The following is a 14912-nucleotide window of genomic DNA, read 5'->3' as shown; positions in this document are numbered from 1 at the left end:
TACTGTGTTTACATTTTCTTTAAATTTACACTCAGCTGTACTTGAAGAAATGCAGTTAAAGTGTCCTGCCTCCCTCTTTCCTACTGCTCACTAGGAGATTGCTGCACGAAGGTAACACATCTACTTTGGGGGAATAGCTGAAATAATAGTTTGCAATTTTCGAGCCCCATCCATTGCAGCATCGTCAGACATTCCACAAGACATTCCACACCATTTAACGTGCAAAATTCCACAGCCTGACAGATGAGAGACTAAGGACACAGGTCTCTGTGCAAAGGAGCTACTGTGACAACTTATTGCTACCAGGTGGAAGCCTTGCTCTCCCCTTCCGATCCTTCTCCCTTTCCCCATTCAGCTAAGTCACACTTCCCACACATCCTTGTGCCAGCAATGGCATGACTGAGCCCTTCAGTGAGTGGCTCTGCCTCAGAAACCTGCTGTTTTGCTGCATTAGTAGGAGCCTGAAGACCCGAGAAGATCCTTGGGCACAGAAGCAACTTTTTGTGGGGTCTCTACGCTGAACTCCTGAACTGCATCCCATCACGAAACAAACAATGAAGGCAATACAGCTGAGTGAAGGGCTCCAGAGCTTGTGTAAATTGCCTCAGCTCTACATGATCATCTGCCCAGCTAAGGACCTGGCCCTGCAAGTCTCTCATTGGTTCCACGGTTGTGAGCAAGGTCCAAATACAACAATTTATCTTCACATCTCAGGTTATGTAAATGGATAGAAAGACTTCTGTAATCTTAAGGAAAAGAAAGAAAGACAAAAAAAGAAAGGAAAGAGAAAAAAGAGAAGAAAAAACCCCAAAACAACCCCTAAACTTAATTCTTTAAGACTAAAGTATAAAATAAGTAAATTATATCCAAGGCTCTGCTCTGGTTCTGGGTGTGCAAAGCCCCTGCCCACAGTCTAGATCCAGTTTCTCACCTGCGTCCCCAACTACAACTACTTCAGATACAGCAGGATAATTACTCCTGTGATTACTCCGACTTGTTACAGACAAAAGGACATGGATTAACTTAACCTTTAAGCAGGTGACTGCTGCTAAACCCACCCCTTCCAGCTCAAGAAGCACTGCAGGAGCAGCATGAGTGCTCAGCAAAACTGCGGCCAGAGCAGAATGCTAAAGCACATTAAAATTGCTATAAGGGAACGAGTGGGAGAGAGTTTCAGTGTGTCAGGTTATGCCTGAATTTTAAAGATCAGTTTAAAGGGCATTTCTGGAGAATGTACTATAACCCGTTTAAATTTCAGCTTAGATACTTAAAGAAAACCATTTTCCACTTTGCAAAACGCTTTTACAGAGTACGTGGAAAAATACTGACGAGGAAAATATTTAACACAAGATGGCAGCAAAGCTGAATTTATCAGAAAGTGAAAAAAAACCAAAAACCCAGCAGCAAAAGAACCCTACGAAATATCCGAGTGTATTTTAAAGTACTGCTCAGGTATTCTGGCAGTTGTGCACTGCAGAGAATCTGGCCTTGAGGTTCTCTTGGTTAAATACTCTTTGAGCAGTTCAAAAATAGCAGTAAAAGTAAAAATATAGTTGTCTTATGCAAGCCCTAGACTAGCTTATTCAAGTTCCATGTTGAAATAACTGACATTGAGGATGGTGTATTCACTTCTGTGTACATGTCACTAGTGGTGGAAGAGCAGGGATCAGAAAACACCCTGTGTGCAGTGGTCCTGGGCTGTGCAGGCATCTTCACAACCACTTCCATCAGGCCAGATACAGCCACACATGGCGTAGCATGGAGGAGATTAGGCTTATGCTCACACTGGGGTTTTCTTGTTGCTGGTGTTACAAGCCACACTGCTGTTAAAGAGATTTAACTTTAGAGAGATTTATATTATATAATATAGAAAAGGAAAAACAGACCTTTTTTCTTTCAAAGAATTTCAGAATGCATTCTGAGTGAGTTCATTGTCACACGTAAAGAGGTGAGTTGCTTCACCACACACCACACACAATTCCCCTCATGTGTTCACACCGACAGTTTTTCATTTCAACAAGTGCCTTACAGTTATCTCAATCCCAGTATCTAATCAGTCACATCAACAAGCGGCGAGGCCTGCACTCCGTAACACAATGCTACTCACTACCCCAGCGCCGCGAGGATTTCAACACAGAACCTGAAACAAAATCCAACTACTTCTTGAGACTTTATTTGTTTTTATGTAAAGCTGGTGACCTCAAGACTGCCTGGTCATTTCATTCTCACAGGAAGAAGACTGTACTTAGGTTTCGGATAGGGGAGGAATTTAACCTTTGGCCTGCAGCACATCAGCCAGAAGTCCCTGTCTCCCTGGTTTCACTTTATTTATAAGTAGATAGCACCAGAAGGTACTTATCCATCAGATTAAAGTGAATTTAGTTAAAAATGTAGAAAATCCAAGGAAGAGGAAATTGAGTTTAACATCCACAGTAAAGTCTCATGGCACTGCATGCAATTACAGGCAGGGTTTGTTGGTTGTTGGTTTTGTGGGGCATTTTTTCTTTAAATAAACACTTCTGGGCTTTCCTGACATTTAAAGGACCGCCCTCACATTTCAGATCTTTTACTGCTTGTGAGCTCTGTGCCCTGATTCTGAAAGGCCAAAGAAGTCCTGGCATTGCTGTGGGACAAAGTGGAGCTTTAGGCCGGAGTCTGTGTTTCTCCTAAAGACTGAACATCCTCAGGAAGCTGCAGTGGTTTGGACTGTCTTCTCTGGGCCAACAAGGGCAAAGCTAGGAGCAGACATTATTGTCATTTACTTTGTTTTGTTGTTCAACTTGCTGTGAAGTAAATTTTAACACAAATTTTTCCTTGAGAAAAAGTTTAAATTCATGATCTGTATGGAAAGCTTCAGTCTTTTTTTCTTTTTTCCCAGGAAAAAAAAGAAGATCTAGGAGGATCACAAGGGGACAGCTGTCAGTTACTCACACTCCAGTACACATTAGTGACTACTTGAGATAAAATGTAGAGAAGAGCAGAGTAATCCAGGCCTTGGGGGGGCAGCTGGAAAAGTCTACTCTAAATATTATAATCTTCTATTTAGAGTAGGAGTCATCAACATTTTGTACCTTAAAATCTCTCCCCATTCTCCTCCAGGAAGGAACATTCTCCACATTTAGCAACTTCTGCTGTCCTACTGTCCCAGGTGTAATCCATCTGTCAGTTTTCCCTAAACTACTTCTCCCACTCTGATTCCCAAACCATCCTTATCTTTTGGCACAGGCAAATTAAAGACCTCGGAAGGAGGTCCAGCAAATCATTTGCTTTTCACGTTCTATTTCCATGTCACGAACTTATTCTTCTTCCACACAGGCATCGCAATTTCCTCTTTCGCTGCACTAACAGCCTTTCTCTTATTTTGTTAAACTCTCTGTCAAAGACTCTGTAAGTAACACATCAGCCTGAGAATTATAAAGAGATGTGACACTGAGCTTGTAAATCAGAGGCACAAGCAGCACACATGCTAGAATGCCCCACAACTAGCACAGCTCCTGAGGAGGAATGCCAATATAGACACACTGCATCTTCTAGTGTCTGATTATCCACAGAACACACAGAGCAAAATACATAATATGACAATTATTTTGATTTTAAAGTGTCAGGCTTTGTCTTTAATCGCATCTAGGAGCACACACTCTTACTTCTAACACAACTTAGACAAACTATGCATTTTGAGATAGGTTATTTTGAAGACTTTTTTTTTCTTTGTCTCATGGTATTGCTGATGTGTGTTATAGAATTTACTTGGCATCCTTTGCTTATGGGGTTTTGGTAAATGCTTCTATTCCAGCATATTATATGCAACAGAATAGAAACAGAAAATTGAGAATTTTGAAGGTTCAAAATCATATCAATGATACTATAATTTAAGCACCATTTTTGTTTGGATTAATTACCAAAAAATCACACATGGAGCCAGACAACACTGTCTGTAAGACCTGTCATTGTCCACACTATTTTGTCAAATCCTAGAATGGTTTGGATTGGAAAGGACCTTAAAGATCATCTAGCCAGACACAGTATTCCATGTGGGGTCTCATGAGAGTGGCATAGAGGGGCAGAATCACCTCCCTCAACCTGCTGATCATGCTTTTGATGCAGCCCAGGATGTGGTTGGCTTTCTGGGCTGCAAGTGTGCATTGCTGGTTGAGCTTTCCATCCATCAACAACTTCAAGTCCTTCTCCTCAGGGCTGCTCACAACCCATTCTCCACCCAGCCTGTGGATGTGGTTGGATTGCCCGGACTCATGTGCAGGCCCTTGCACTTGGCCTTGTTGAACTTCATGAGGTTCTCACAGGCCCACCTGTCAAGCGTGTCAAGGTCCCTCTGGATGGCATCCCTTCCCTCCAGCCTGTGGACCACATCGTGTAGCTTGGTGTCATTGCCAAACTTCCCCTCCCTGTGTGCAAGAAACAGCATACTGGGCAAAACCCCCTACAGATCTGACAAAGGATGGCAACTGATCCACTGAAAAGTAAGGTTTGCCTACTGGAAGTGCACACCTGGTGACAAATGCCCAGGTCCACAAGACTGAGTTACCAGTAACCTCTCCTAATTGCTTGCTCAGTATCAGCACTGATGAATTCACAAATTGCTTTTATACTATGGAAATTCATAGCTGATATTGTATCAGCTGGTATAGTGTGGGGACAGCTCCTGGTCAAAGGCTTAAAGCTCGGTACTTCCAGCTAAAAATACATAACATCAAATTTATTTTTTCTCTCTATCTAGCACACAGGATGAAAGCTGCCCTGTTTTAAGTATATACAGTTGCACAATAACGTTCCCTGATGTATGAAGTCTTCTCAATACAGAAAGTTTCTATTACTTTAGAAGAGCATGAAGTCTCTTATACCAGGGTCAGAGCTAGGTCAAGATTGCTAGATTTTTCTGGGATGTGAGAGTTTTGCAGAAGTAGACAGAGAGACACTCTGGATTAATCTGTGACAAGTAGAAAAATGTTCTTATTTAGGAATCCGAGCAAAGTTTTAGATTTGGCAGCTGTATGCCATAAAGATAGGATTTCTGTAAGTACTGCTTGCTGAATCCAGGTTCATTAGTTTGCATCAATGTCAAACATTCGCTATACAATACGTTCTCATGTCACAGAGAGGAGGCATCTGAGCATCTCTTCTCGGTGACACTGGGTGTTAGAGATGTAATTCCACCTGTTTCACAGGCAGGAGTTAGTTACAATGAAGCTGGAAGATGGTATGGAGAGAGACAGTTACGTGTGTCATGTTCGTCTTCCACAACTGATGCTCTGCTCTGCTCAGTGTGCTTAATGGGAAGGGACAGATGACATTGGAAGTTTTCCATCAAGGGCTACAGGTACCAACTAAGGCAACTGGCAAGCTTGTCCTGTACGACATGAACAGTAGTAATGCTACTAATACACCACAAAATATTCTAGCACATCACAGTCAAGAGCTTTTGGTACTGGCTGACCCTGCAGATAGTTAGGGGTGGGAAGTGGAAACACAGTCCAGGAGAAAATCCCAGATCTGAACGTGGACTATGAAACGCAACTTTGTCTTCTTTTACAGTATGTCAACATAGGCTTTATTTTATGTACAAAGTGAACCACAAACAACTCAACCTACAAAAAAAAAAATTACCTATCCTACAGAAAAACTGATCTTTCACTGATTTCATGCACAACTCAAAAACCCCTTATGTGTACCCTGCCTACATGGAATATTTCAATCCAAACACTGGCTCAAAATGTCAGCCATGAAACCACATTAATGGGAAACATCCATTATTTGTTGCACAGACCCAACATTACATGCTGTCCCATTAAGATGTTGTGCACACTCCAAGACATTTCACTTCACAGCAGATATGATATTCTTACATAAACCTTTCATAAACGTGGAGAGTACCCAAGCCAAGATCTCAATGTCTGTCTGTATACAAACAGATGCAATCACAATTTTAAAAAGAGGTGCAAAAATAGATATTTTAAATAAAATTTTCAGCTTTCAATGTATGCATTCTAAAGAAAATAAAATATAAATCTTACAGGTTCAACAAATTCAAATTTCTTTTTCTCTTGTACTTCTTGAATTTTAAAAACATATTCTAATGATGCTTCGTAGAAGTTTTGATGTTCTCTGTCAATCTGTGTATCTGCCTAAAAGACAAAATGAAATATTGACATTAGTTTACTCTCGTGATTGCTTTAAAACCAAATTTTGTCATTAACAGACAGATCTTCCATCAGATCACTTTCGAAGCTTCACAGAGTTCCGTTTTCTTCCTGAGAATTAAAATATCTATTTAAAACAGCTAACTGCAAGTTTGAGCAGCTAACATTACACATCGTAGTCTTGTGCCTTTTCATCATACATTTTCGATTCCCCCCCCCCCCCTTTTTTGCTCTGTAATATTTCAGTTATTAGGAAAGCCTGGAAGGAAACAAAGAAACATGGCAGCAGGAACATTATGCCCAGTATATGGAAAGTTTAGAAAAAGAAGATAGTAGAATAGTAACTAAGGACAGGCAAAAAGATTAATATTACTTTGAAATGTTTGAGTATCACATGCATGCACTGAAATATAACTATTTTTCAGCTTGAAGTACCTTCCCAAAGAAGGCATTTTCTTTCTTAAATAGACTGTCTCTAGCAATGACATCTTCCAACTTATTATTTCATAGTATGAGTCACATGCACTTGGAATATAAACATATTGAAGTTCTTAACCTCATAAATCAATTATTTTTCATGTTTTAATTTTCAAATGCAAGAACTACAAGGCACTACTTGTCAGAGGTGCCTGAATAATACCACCCGACATGAAGACAGTACCAAGATGAAGTCTTATGCCTAAACAACTAAAGAATTAACTCTTATCTGCTGATAAAGAGTAATAGGCTTTTATCCTCAATTTAAACAAGCCATGGGAGAGGGACTTAAAAGACAAGCAGTATAGTATGTGGATAATGACTAGAGAAGAGATGCAGATTCCATTTTAATTTGTCCTTCTTCCTAACAAATCGTTTTCTCAAGCAAATACTTTCGGTGCTGCATTAGTTAGATTTTGGTCATAGGCCAAAAAGAAATTTTATCAGGTATATTTAAGGCAAATTTGGTCTAATGGAAGGGTCAGACCTCCCCCGTGGTAGAGGGGTTGGCACTAGGTGATCTTAAAGGTCTTTTCCAACCCAAACCATTCTGTGATTCTATGAAGTACCAGTCCAGCACTTCTGACAAGTGCCAGATTAAACACAGCAGTCTACTTCTGCATATTCTTTCGTTCAATTTTGGCATTAAAAATACCGTGGGAGAACTGGGGCAGTTAGATGTTCCTTCTTTTGATAGCAGACATTAAAACAGCAAACACGTCATAAACCAGGTTTAGTACTTTTAACAGTACAAATGGAAAAAGTCAGTGGTTTCCTTCAGGCAGGACTTGGCCATCAATAGCATCATATATAATTAACATTGTTTCTTTCAGTTAAGGACGTGCTACTATCGTGATTTGGCTGCTCAGGTTCTTAGTAATATTGATCCACTTCATTAGTGCAGTGCCCCAGAAATTCAAAGCATGGGCTTCAACAGCAAGATTGAAATGATTCAGTACCAGCATCTCCTCCCTACCAAAAATAATCAGAAAATTAAGTTCAAACCCTAATATTATGAAGGAGAAATCAAGCACTCAAAATTCCAACAATGAAGTGCTTTACTGTAGAATTAACTTTGCTATGTGCCATTTTCTTTGGTACTCAGTGTTTAATAGTTTTATTTCACAAAACATAGAACCAGATGCCACCACTGTGGGACATGATCCAGCAAGCCCTCACTCACAGAAGTGCAGTCAAGAACCACTTGAGACAGACCTCAGTTCTCACATTTAATTGTAAGCAAATAATACAATCAAGTTTTAGAAATGAACTCTTTCAGGCTTCAACTCAGAAAAAGTATTTAAACACCTAATTAAATCCATCTCTACTCTGAACAGCATTTAAGCAGATTGTAGTTGTGATGATACTTATGACAACCAAGTACCATCTCATATATGGACGTGTTCCTAAATTAAGGCCATAATCACCACTACTGTGCAGGGACTAAATGATAATTTCCCAAATATATCTCTGTAGGAGCTTATGAATTTGTGTGAACACCGAGGATTCAGATACATAAGAAGCACTTTGAAAGTGATTTTAAAGTTTCAAAAGCTGAAAGGGTTTTCACACCTTTTTCTATGACTTCAAGCTGCATGTAAAAAAATAGATATTTGATTAATATGATTTTGAGTCTCTACTTGTATGATCGCTATTTACAGTGGGTAGTATTTTTACTGATGGAAGGATATCACTAAAACGTATACCAGAACTTCACATAAGCTTGGAGACTGAAGCTCTACATTTGTGCCTGATGCTGGAAGAGATTTCAGAGAAATAAAATCAGGAGTTTATTAATTTTTTCGTATCATTCAATTCTGACCAAAAAAGTATTACGAAGTTTCTCTTTGATGCTAAAGGAAAAAATATTTAATCATCTATGTAAACTGCATGAAGAGCCTTGCAGACTCTTAAAATATCCAACACATTTCAATTACATGAATATATGCAAACCACTCTCCATAGAATATGTTCAGACCATCAAACTTTAGATGCCAAATTAAGGTGCTCTCATTTGCGCTCCAGTGAGGTATGTAAAATATCCCAATACAGTAGAACGGCTCCTTGTTCACCTTGGGTCCTCATGAACCCACACAATGTGAAACCTCAACAAGTCAAAGAAACAGTGGGTTAAAAAAGAAGCAGTATTTTTCAGTGTGACAGAAGCAGTTCAAACATGGTATTCTCATCTCACTAAAAGCAGCTTCAGACAAGGACTTACATTCGCTGCATTGACAACTAAAGGCTCAGTGGCCAACACAACTTGGCTCTCTGATTGTGCCCTGGCTCTGTTCTGGACATAACAGCTAAACATGGGGCTCCCCCAAAACACTATGGATGTGAGTCAACAGCTATTACTCGGATTTCAGGGCAGGAATTGGTGCTTGGCTTCTTTTTATTTACACACAGCTTCAGGTCAAAAGTCTCCCAAGTTAACATCTGCAGTACTGATTTGCTATTGTGCCTTCTACTTACAGTGGGTCTGTGTTCACAGATTCACAGATTCGTAGGGCTTGGAAGGGACCTCTGGAGATCACCTAGTCCAACCCCCCTGCTACAGCAGGATCACCTAAAGCAGGTTGCATAGGATTGCACCCAGATGGGTCTTGAATATCTCCAGAGAAGGAGACTCCACAGCCTCTCTGGGCAGCCTGTCCCAGGGCTCTGTCACCCTCACAGTGAAGAAGTTTTCTCCCATATGGAGATGGAACTTCCTGTGTTCCAGTTTGTGTCCATTTCCCCTCATCCTGTCACTGGGCACCACTGAGAAGAGTCTGCCCCCTTCTTCTAGACACCCACCCTTCAGATATTTCTAAGTGTTAATGAGATCCCCTCTCAGTCTTCTCTATACTAAACAGACCCAGCTTTATCAGCCTTTCCTAATATGGAAGATGTTAAAGGCCCCTAATCATCTTGGTAGCTCTCCACTGGACTGTCTCCAGTAGTTCCCTTGTCTTTCTTGAACTGGGGAGTCCAGAACTGGACATAGAACTCCAGATGTGGTCTCATCAGGGCAGAGTATTCAGCGCACCTACAGCTGCATAAAACCAGGGGAGTCAGAAATGAAGTGATGCTTTACACGTGGGGCATCCAGAAAAGCAAAAAACCTCAGCTACAAGATTTTTAAATCCAGAGGCGTCACTTGAGGACACAGTGGAAAAATTTATTCTGGTTTTCCATTAGATTATATACTTGAGCCAAATCTTTTGTTATTCTACCACAGTTTATTAGATTCACAGTTGTTACTTTTCACTTCAGTTGCTGTTTTTAGACTGTAATTATTCTCATGTCTCAAGTGTATCGTATTTTATATTATTCATTTTATTTCTCTTCTAGAGTAAATTGGTGTTTAAGTTCACTTTTCTACCTTTAGATAGGATTTTTTTTTTCTCAGGTCTCTAACAACACTACTTCATCCATACACAGGATATTTAGGAAAATTTAAAGCTGTACATGTAAAGCTTTGACATACAAGTGGAATAATTAACCAATCCTAAATAATTCATGTATTATCTAGACTATTATATAGCCAGCAATGGCAATTCAGAAGTATAAACTTTATTACAAATTTTGAATTGCTAAGCCTCATTTAATTTAAATTATAGTATTACTGGTAAACATGAAAAAAAAATCAACAATTTATGACTGAGTGATGGTCACATCTTCTGTGCAAACTCCATCTGCAAATTAATCACCATAATTTAAGAATCACTGTGACAACAGCAATCCCACCAAAATAACTTTTAACTAGTTTTGACACAGATCTCATTAGTATCTAAATGCTGGTTTTACTGTAATTTGTCTCTGAGACAAATTACAGTGATTTTTACCAGCACATTGAAAAGCCCTGGAATCCTCCTGTTAAACTAGGGAGTCTTCATGGTTTGGTTTGGGTTTTTTAACAGAAAAGAATTAGCCATATAGACTCTTCAAAGCTTAAGTTGTGGATGCAGCGTGATGCTGCAATCTCAGAATAAGGTGGAAAAGAAGGAAAAAAAAAAGCAGAAAAAGGTATCATTAAAGTAATTTCAGTTCACTCCTCCAGATGAAAATTTACATCAAACAGAAGCATAATTTCATCAAGTAATAATTTAAATGGGAAAAAACCCTAATTGATTATCTGACTTTCAAATAGTCCACATGCACCTTATAAAAGTAATATTTTTACTGCAACAGTATTATCCTATTCTTGCAACCAATGAACAGTTCTACCTGAAGTACACAAAGAAGGACATGTAGAATGTTGCCTCCCTCATTAAAATATTTAACTCTTATTACCATCATATTAATCCCACTCAATACTCTATATTCACAACAAGTGTGACTACAAGAAATCACCACAATTTCACATTAACAAATCACAGCATGTCTCAAAGAGAAACAGTTTGTGATATCTACACAGATGTGAACTGGGGTAAGAGTGTGCTTAGTGCTTACATCTTGCAAATGGGATTCTTTCTTCTTTGCTGATAAATTTAAGTGCTTCTCTAGGATGGAATAATATTTCTCACTTTCCTTGTCAAACTTCTTCTTCCCATCCTGAAAAACAAAACATTGACAAGTAAAGTAATCGGTTAAATATCACAACTAACTTAAATAAGAAGACAAGGTACCAAAATAGGCCTGGTTATAAAATCAGTTTTGTTGGTTCCGATGTTTATAGGGTATAATTTTGAGTTGGGCCTGAAGATACTAGAAGGACTAATTCAATTATATAAGGCACTCATAAGCAGAGTTTTTCCCATAAATAATATATTGACACAACAGACTCAAGTTTCCCATAATGAATATTGATGAGGTTTTACGTAGGTGGTATCTTGCTCAGTTTTACAGTCTCCAAGTTTTATTCAGTACCCACCTGTCACGCCGTCTTTGCCGAATAACAACACTGCGGGAGAGGTAGGTACGTATAACAAATGTGGTGATGGTGTATGGCTGTCCCTTGCATTTCAGACTAACATGTGCTTATTTTCCACCCACACTCGTGAAACACGAGGATGAAGGAAAAGCGCATACGTGGTTGCAAAAGGAAATCGGTCCAAAAGTCTGTTTCCAATAATGTTGTGATGTGTCAGAGTATTTAAGCTTGCCTCATTTAAAATAATTATCCTGCCTTTTTCCTTTCCCACTCCTCTTAAGTTTTTCCCATCATTTCTACTGTAAGACTACTACATGATAATACAAAAGAAGGCTACTGCTATGGGTAAATCAAGAAACATCTTCTGCAATCTAATTTACAATTTATACGTCAAAATTTTTTAAATTGTCTATTCTGAAATTTAAATCTGATATTTACTATCAAAAGCTTTCACATCTTTCAAGAAGTGACAAAATTCAGGAAATAGGAGAAAGGATTAAACATCCCATTAGAGTATTATTAATGAAAAATATATTTCTTAATTATTAAAGTATATATTGTGAAATTAGGATCAACTCTTTGCCAGTGTCTTTTACAATCTTACATAATTCCTGATGATTCTTTCTAATGATTAATAAGTTGAATATTTTGGGAAAACAAAGAAAACTCAAGATGGCAAGTTCTACTTACACATGTGCAAAAGCTATCAATGGTGGAAAAATTAATTACTGCACATAATGCAGTAACATCAAGTAATCTTTGGAACTGCAGTGATTCTTTCCTGACCCCTTTCTCCCTAGAATTTGTTATACATAAAGCCAAATAACTTGCCTGCATTGTAGCTCCACCCTGTTTTAATTTGTCATATCATGGGAAAGTCAGGTCAGTCAGAGAAAAGAAATAGAAGGAAGAATTTAATGCCATGAATGGAAATTTATAAACCAGCTGTAACAACAATCCTCTTACTGATTAGTGTCAGTGACTGAAGTTCACAACAGTAATTACACTAGACTATAAAGCACATCATAGCCTTTCTACCATGCAAAAAGTTCAAATAGATTTAGTATGAAAAATACACACAATTTAAAGATCTCATTACCTCACAAAAGAAATATCTTTAGAAGACACCATAAGGAAAAGAAGGCACTTGACCCAGCAACATATTAATCAACAATATTTCCAATGCCTTCTACATTCAATTGCAGCTATGGACATATGAGGAAAAAAGGCAAAGAGGAAAAAAGGCAAAAAGGAAAAAACAGAAAACCCATCCTGCATTTTGCCTAGCAAGGGACAGAAGTTATATGAATCACCTTCCAAAATGCTTCCCAAAAACATTCATAAAAGACAGATGCAGAAGGTGGGACTTGCCAAATGACCACTTAGCCAAGAAACCACAGGTGGGTTCCACAGCCACAGTTTTACTGGTCAACACTCAAGTGCCACGTCTTTATGATCAAGCAAGAGCAACCTGAGTGTCTCAACATCTCCTTCAGTCACAAACAGAAACTCAGTTCAGTTGGATCACACACAACAGATACATATTTTCTGAATAAAAGGCACAGTTAAGTTGCACACTGTCTTATCTTCTGAGACAACCAAGGTGTTGGACTAAAAAAATTAACTGGATTATGGTGGCTCAGTGGCCATCATGAGGAAATTCCCAAGTCAAAGGCAAACTCGATGCAAGGAAAAATGCAGGTAATAATTTCTAATTGTTTTTTTTCCATGCTGGGAGAGGAGTCTGCCTGATTGCAAGACTGCAGCCTTCAGAGCTCAGTGGTGGACACCCTGTGCTGGTGATTGTCTGCTTCAGAATGTAACTTGCCGCAGCCTTTGACAATGAAGCCTGGGTGCAGATGTCATTTGCTGCACATCTGGGCTTGACACTGTGCTTGCTTTTGCTGCCTGAGAAGCTGGACCTAACAAATGAGGTGTGGAACCACAGGCAAAGCTCCTGCAGGATTACCTCTGTCAGACTGGGAATCACCCAGCCCAGCCCCGTCAGCATCAATTCCTTCTCTAATGGATTTATGACATGAGCTATTCCTTGAGCCTTGTGAACTATTTGTCTCAGAAACAAGCTGACATACAGGTAATGGATGACCTGCAGTCTGGTCAGGCACCTGAGTTCACAATAACATTAACATAACCTTTACTAACAAGAACTGGAAAAGAGCCTTATGTCTAAGCTGTTTGGTGAGAGTCAGAGAAAGGTGTGAAAATGGGACTCGGATGTCTGAAATAGCTCCTCTTCTATCATACAGCTCATCAAATACCTGTCAATGCCAAGAGGGATCCATGCACACATGTAATGCAGTTTCCCAATGCACCAAATTCAGCCACTTATATTTTATGTAACATCTACAACAAACCTGTGAGTTACATATCATACTACTTGTTATTTTTATACGTAAAAAGGAAAACATGAGAAGTAAACAATCACCTCTAAACAGATACAACTACCCCAAGAGCAAGAAAAAAACCCCACAAAACCAATTGTGGTTGCAAGACATCTTCTATCTCACACAAAGCTTCATGAAGATCCCTGTTGCACTGTCTGTGAAGACGTGCAGAACTTGAAGGTGCTCTTGGTCTCCTGCCAGCATTGCCAGCCCCCTGCCAGACTGTCCCTCTCTGCTGTAACAGCGATCCATTTGACCACCACCTTCACAGTTTTTACACCAGTTAAGTCGAAGAGAAGACAAACAATCTGGAGTTTCCTTGCACACAGGACAACCTCTATCTCAAGCACAGCGTTTCCAGGGACAGCACATCCAGTTAACATCTTCCTTTCCCCACCCCACCCCTCAGATTTTAACAGAACCAAATTTCTCCCTTCAAAGATGGAGGCAGACAAAGTAAGGAGAATAAGCAGAACTAGAGAATAAAGATCACTTGGCAGTTCTGCCTGCCTTAGAGCCTTTCCTCAGTGATACTTCTGGGAATAAGGCATCAGTGCCAGCTGGACAGTGTCTCCAGCACTGCACTGATCACTCAGACATGTTTCTGGGAAAAGCCTGAAAAATACTGGCCCAAACAGGTGTAAGAGTTCTCTTTGCTTGAAATGTCCTCTGCTATGCCTGTAAAAACCACATATTTGAATGTACTGAAGCCTCTGAAAACTGTTTACTTCATACAGATTAACAAAAAAAGAGACACTTCAGTTCATGCCAAGAAAACTCACCTCGCACACTCAGCAGTGACTCAGAGCACACAGACGCATCCTAAGTGAAGTCACAGACTTATCTCATTCCAGCTTTAGCTTTGCCTTCCACAACCCTAAAACCCTCTCTTACACACAACTGTTGCCAAAATGAATCATCTGAATCCTGGTTGCAGCAATCCGTGCCTGTGGGACTAAGGCTCCTGCTGTTCCACAAGCCAGGAGGTTTACAAAGTAAGTTTCCATGAAAAAGTAT

The 14912-nt window shown here is 39.5% G+C and overlaps 1 protein-coding gene across 1 annotated transcript in view; it reads right to left on the bottom strand.

Annotated features, from left to right (window-relative positions):
- The window catches only part of ARHGAP42 (Rho GTPase activating protein 42), a gene marked incomplete at both ends in the record, with an annotated part of 167171 nt that overhangs the window by 41234 nt on the left and 111025 nt on the right, over positions 1 to 14912 (bottom strand). Inside the window, 2 exons of the mRNA XM_084272899.1 lie at positions 6030 to 6140; positions 11070 to 11171. Of these exons, the coding sequence (XP_084129025.1) occupies positions 6030 to 6140; positions 11070 to 11171 (213 nt within the window). The remainder of the gene's footprint in view (positions 1 to 6029; positions 6141 to 11069; positions 11172 to 14912) is intronic.

This window comes from Gallinula chloropus, assembly GCF_964237585.1.
Source record: "Gallinula chloropus genome assembly, chromosome: 1".
Taxonomy (NCBI): domain Eukaryota; kingdom Metazoa; phylum Chordata; class Aves; order Gruiformes; family Rallidae; genus Gallinula; species Gallinula chloropus.
The sequence above is the reverse complement of the archived record's forward strand: the minus strand, read 5'-3'. Positions and strand labels throughout refer to the sequence as shown.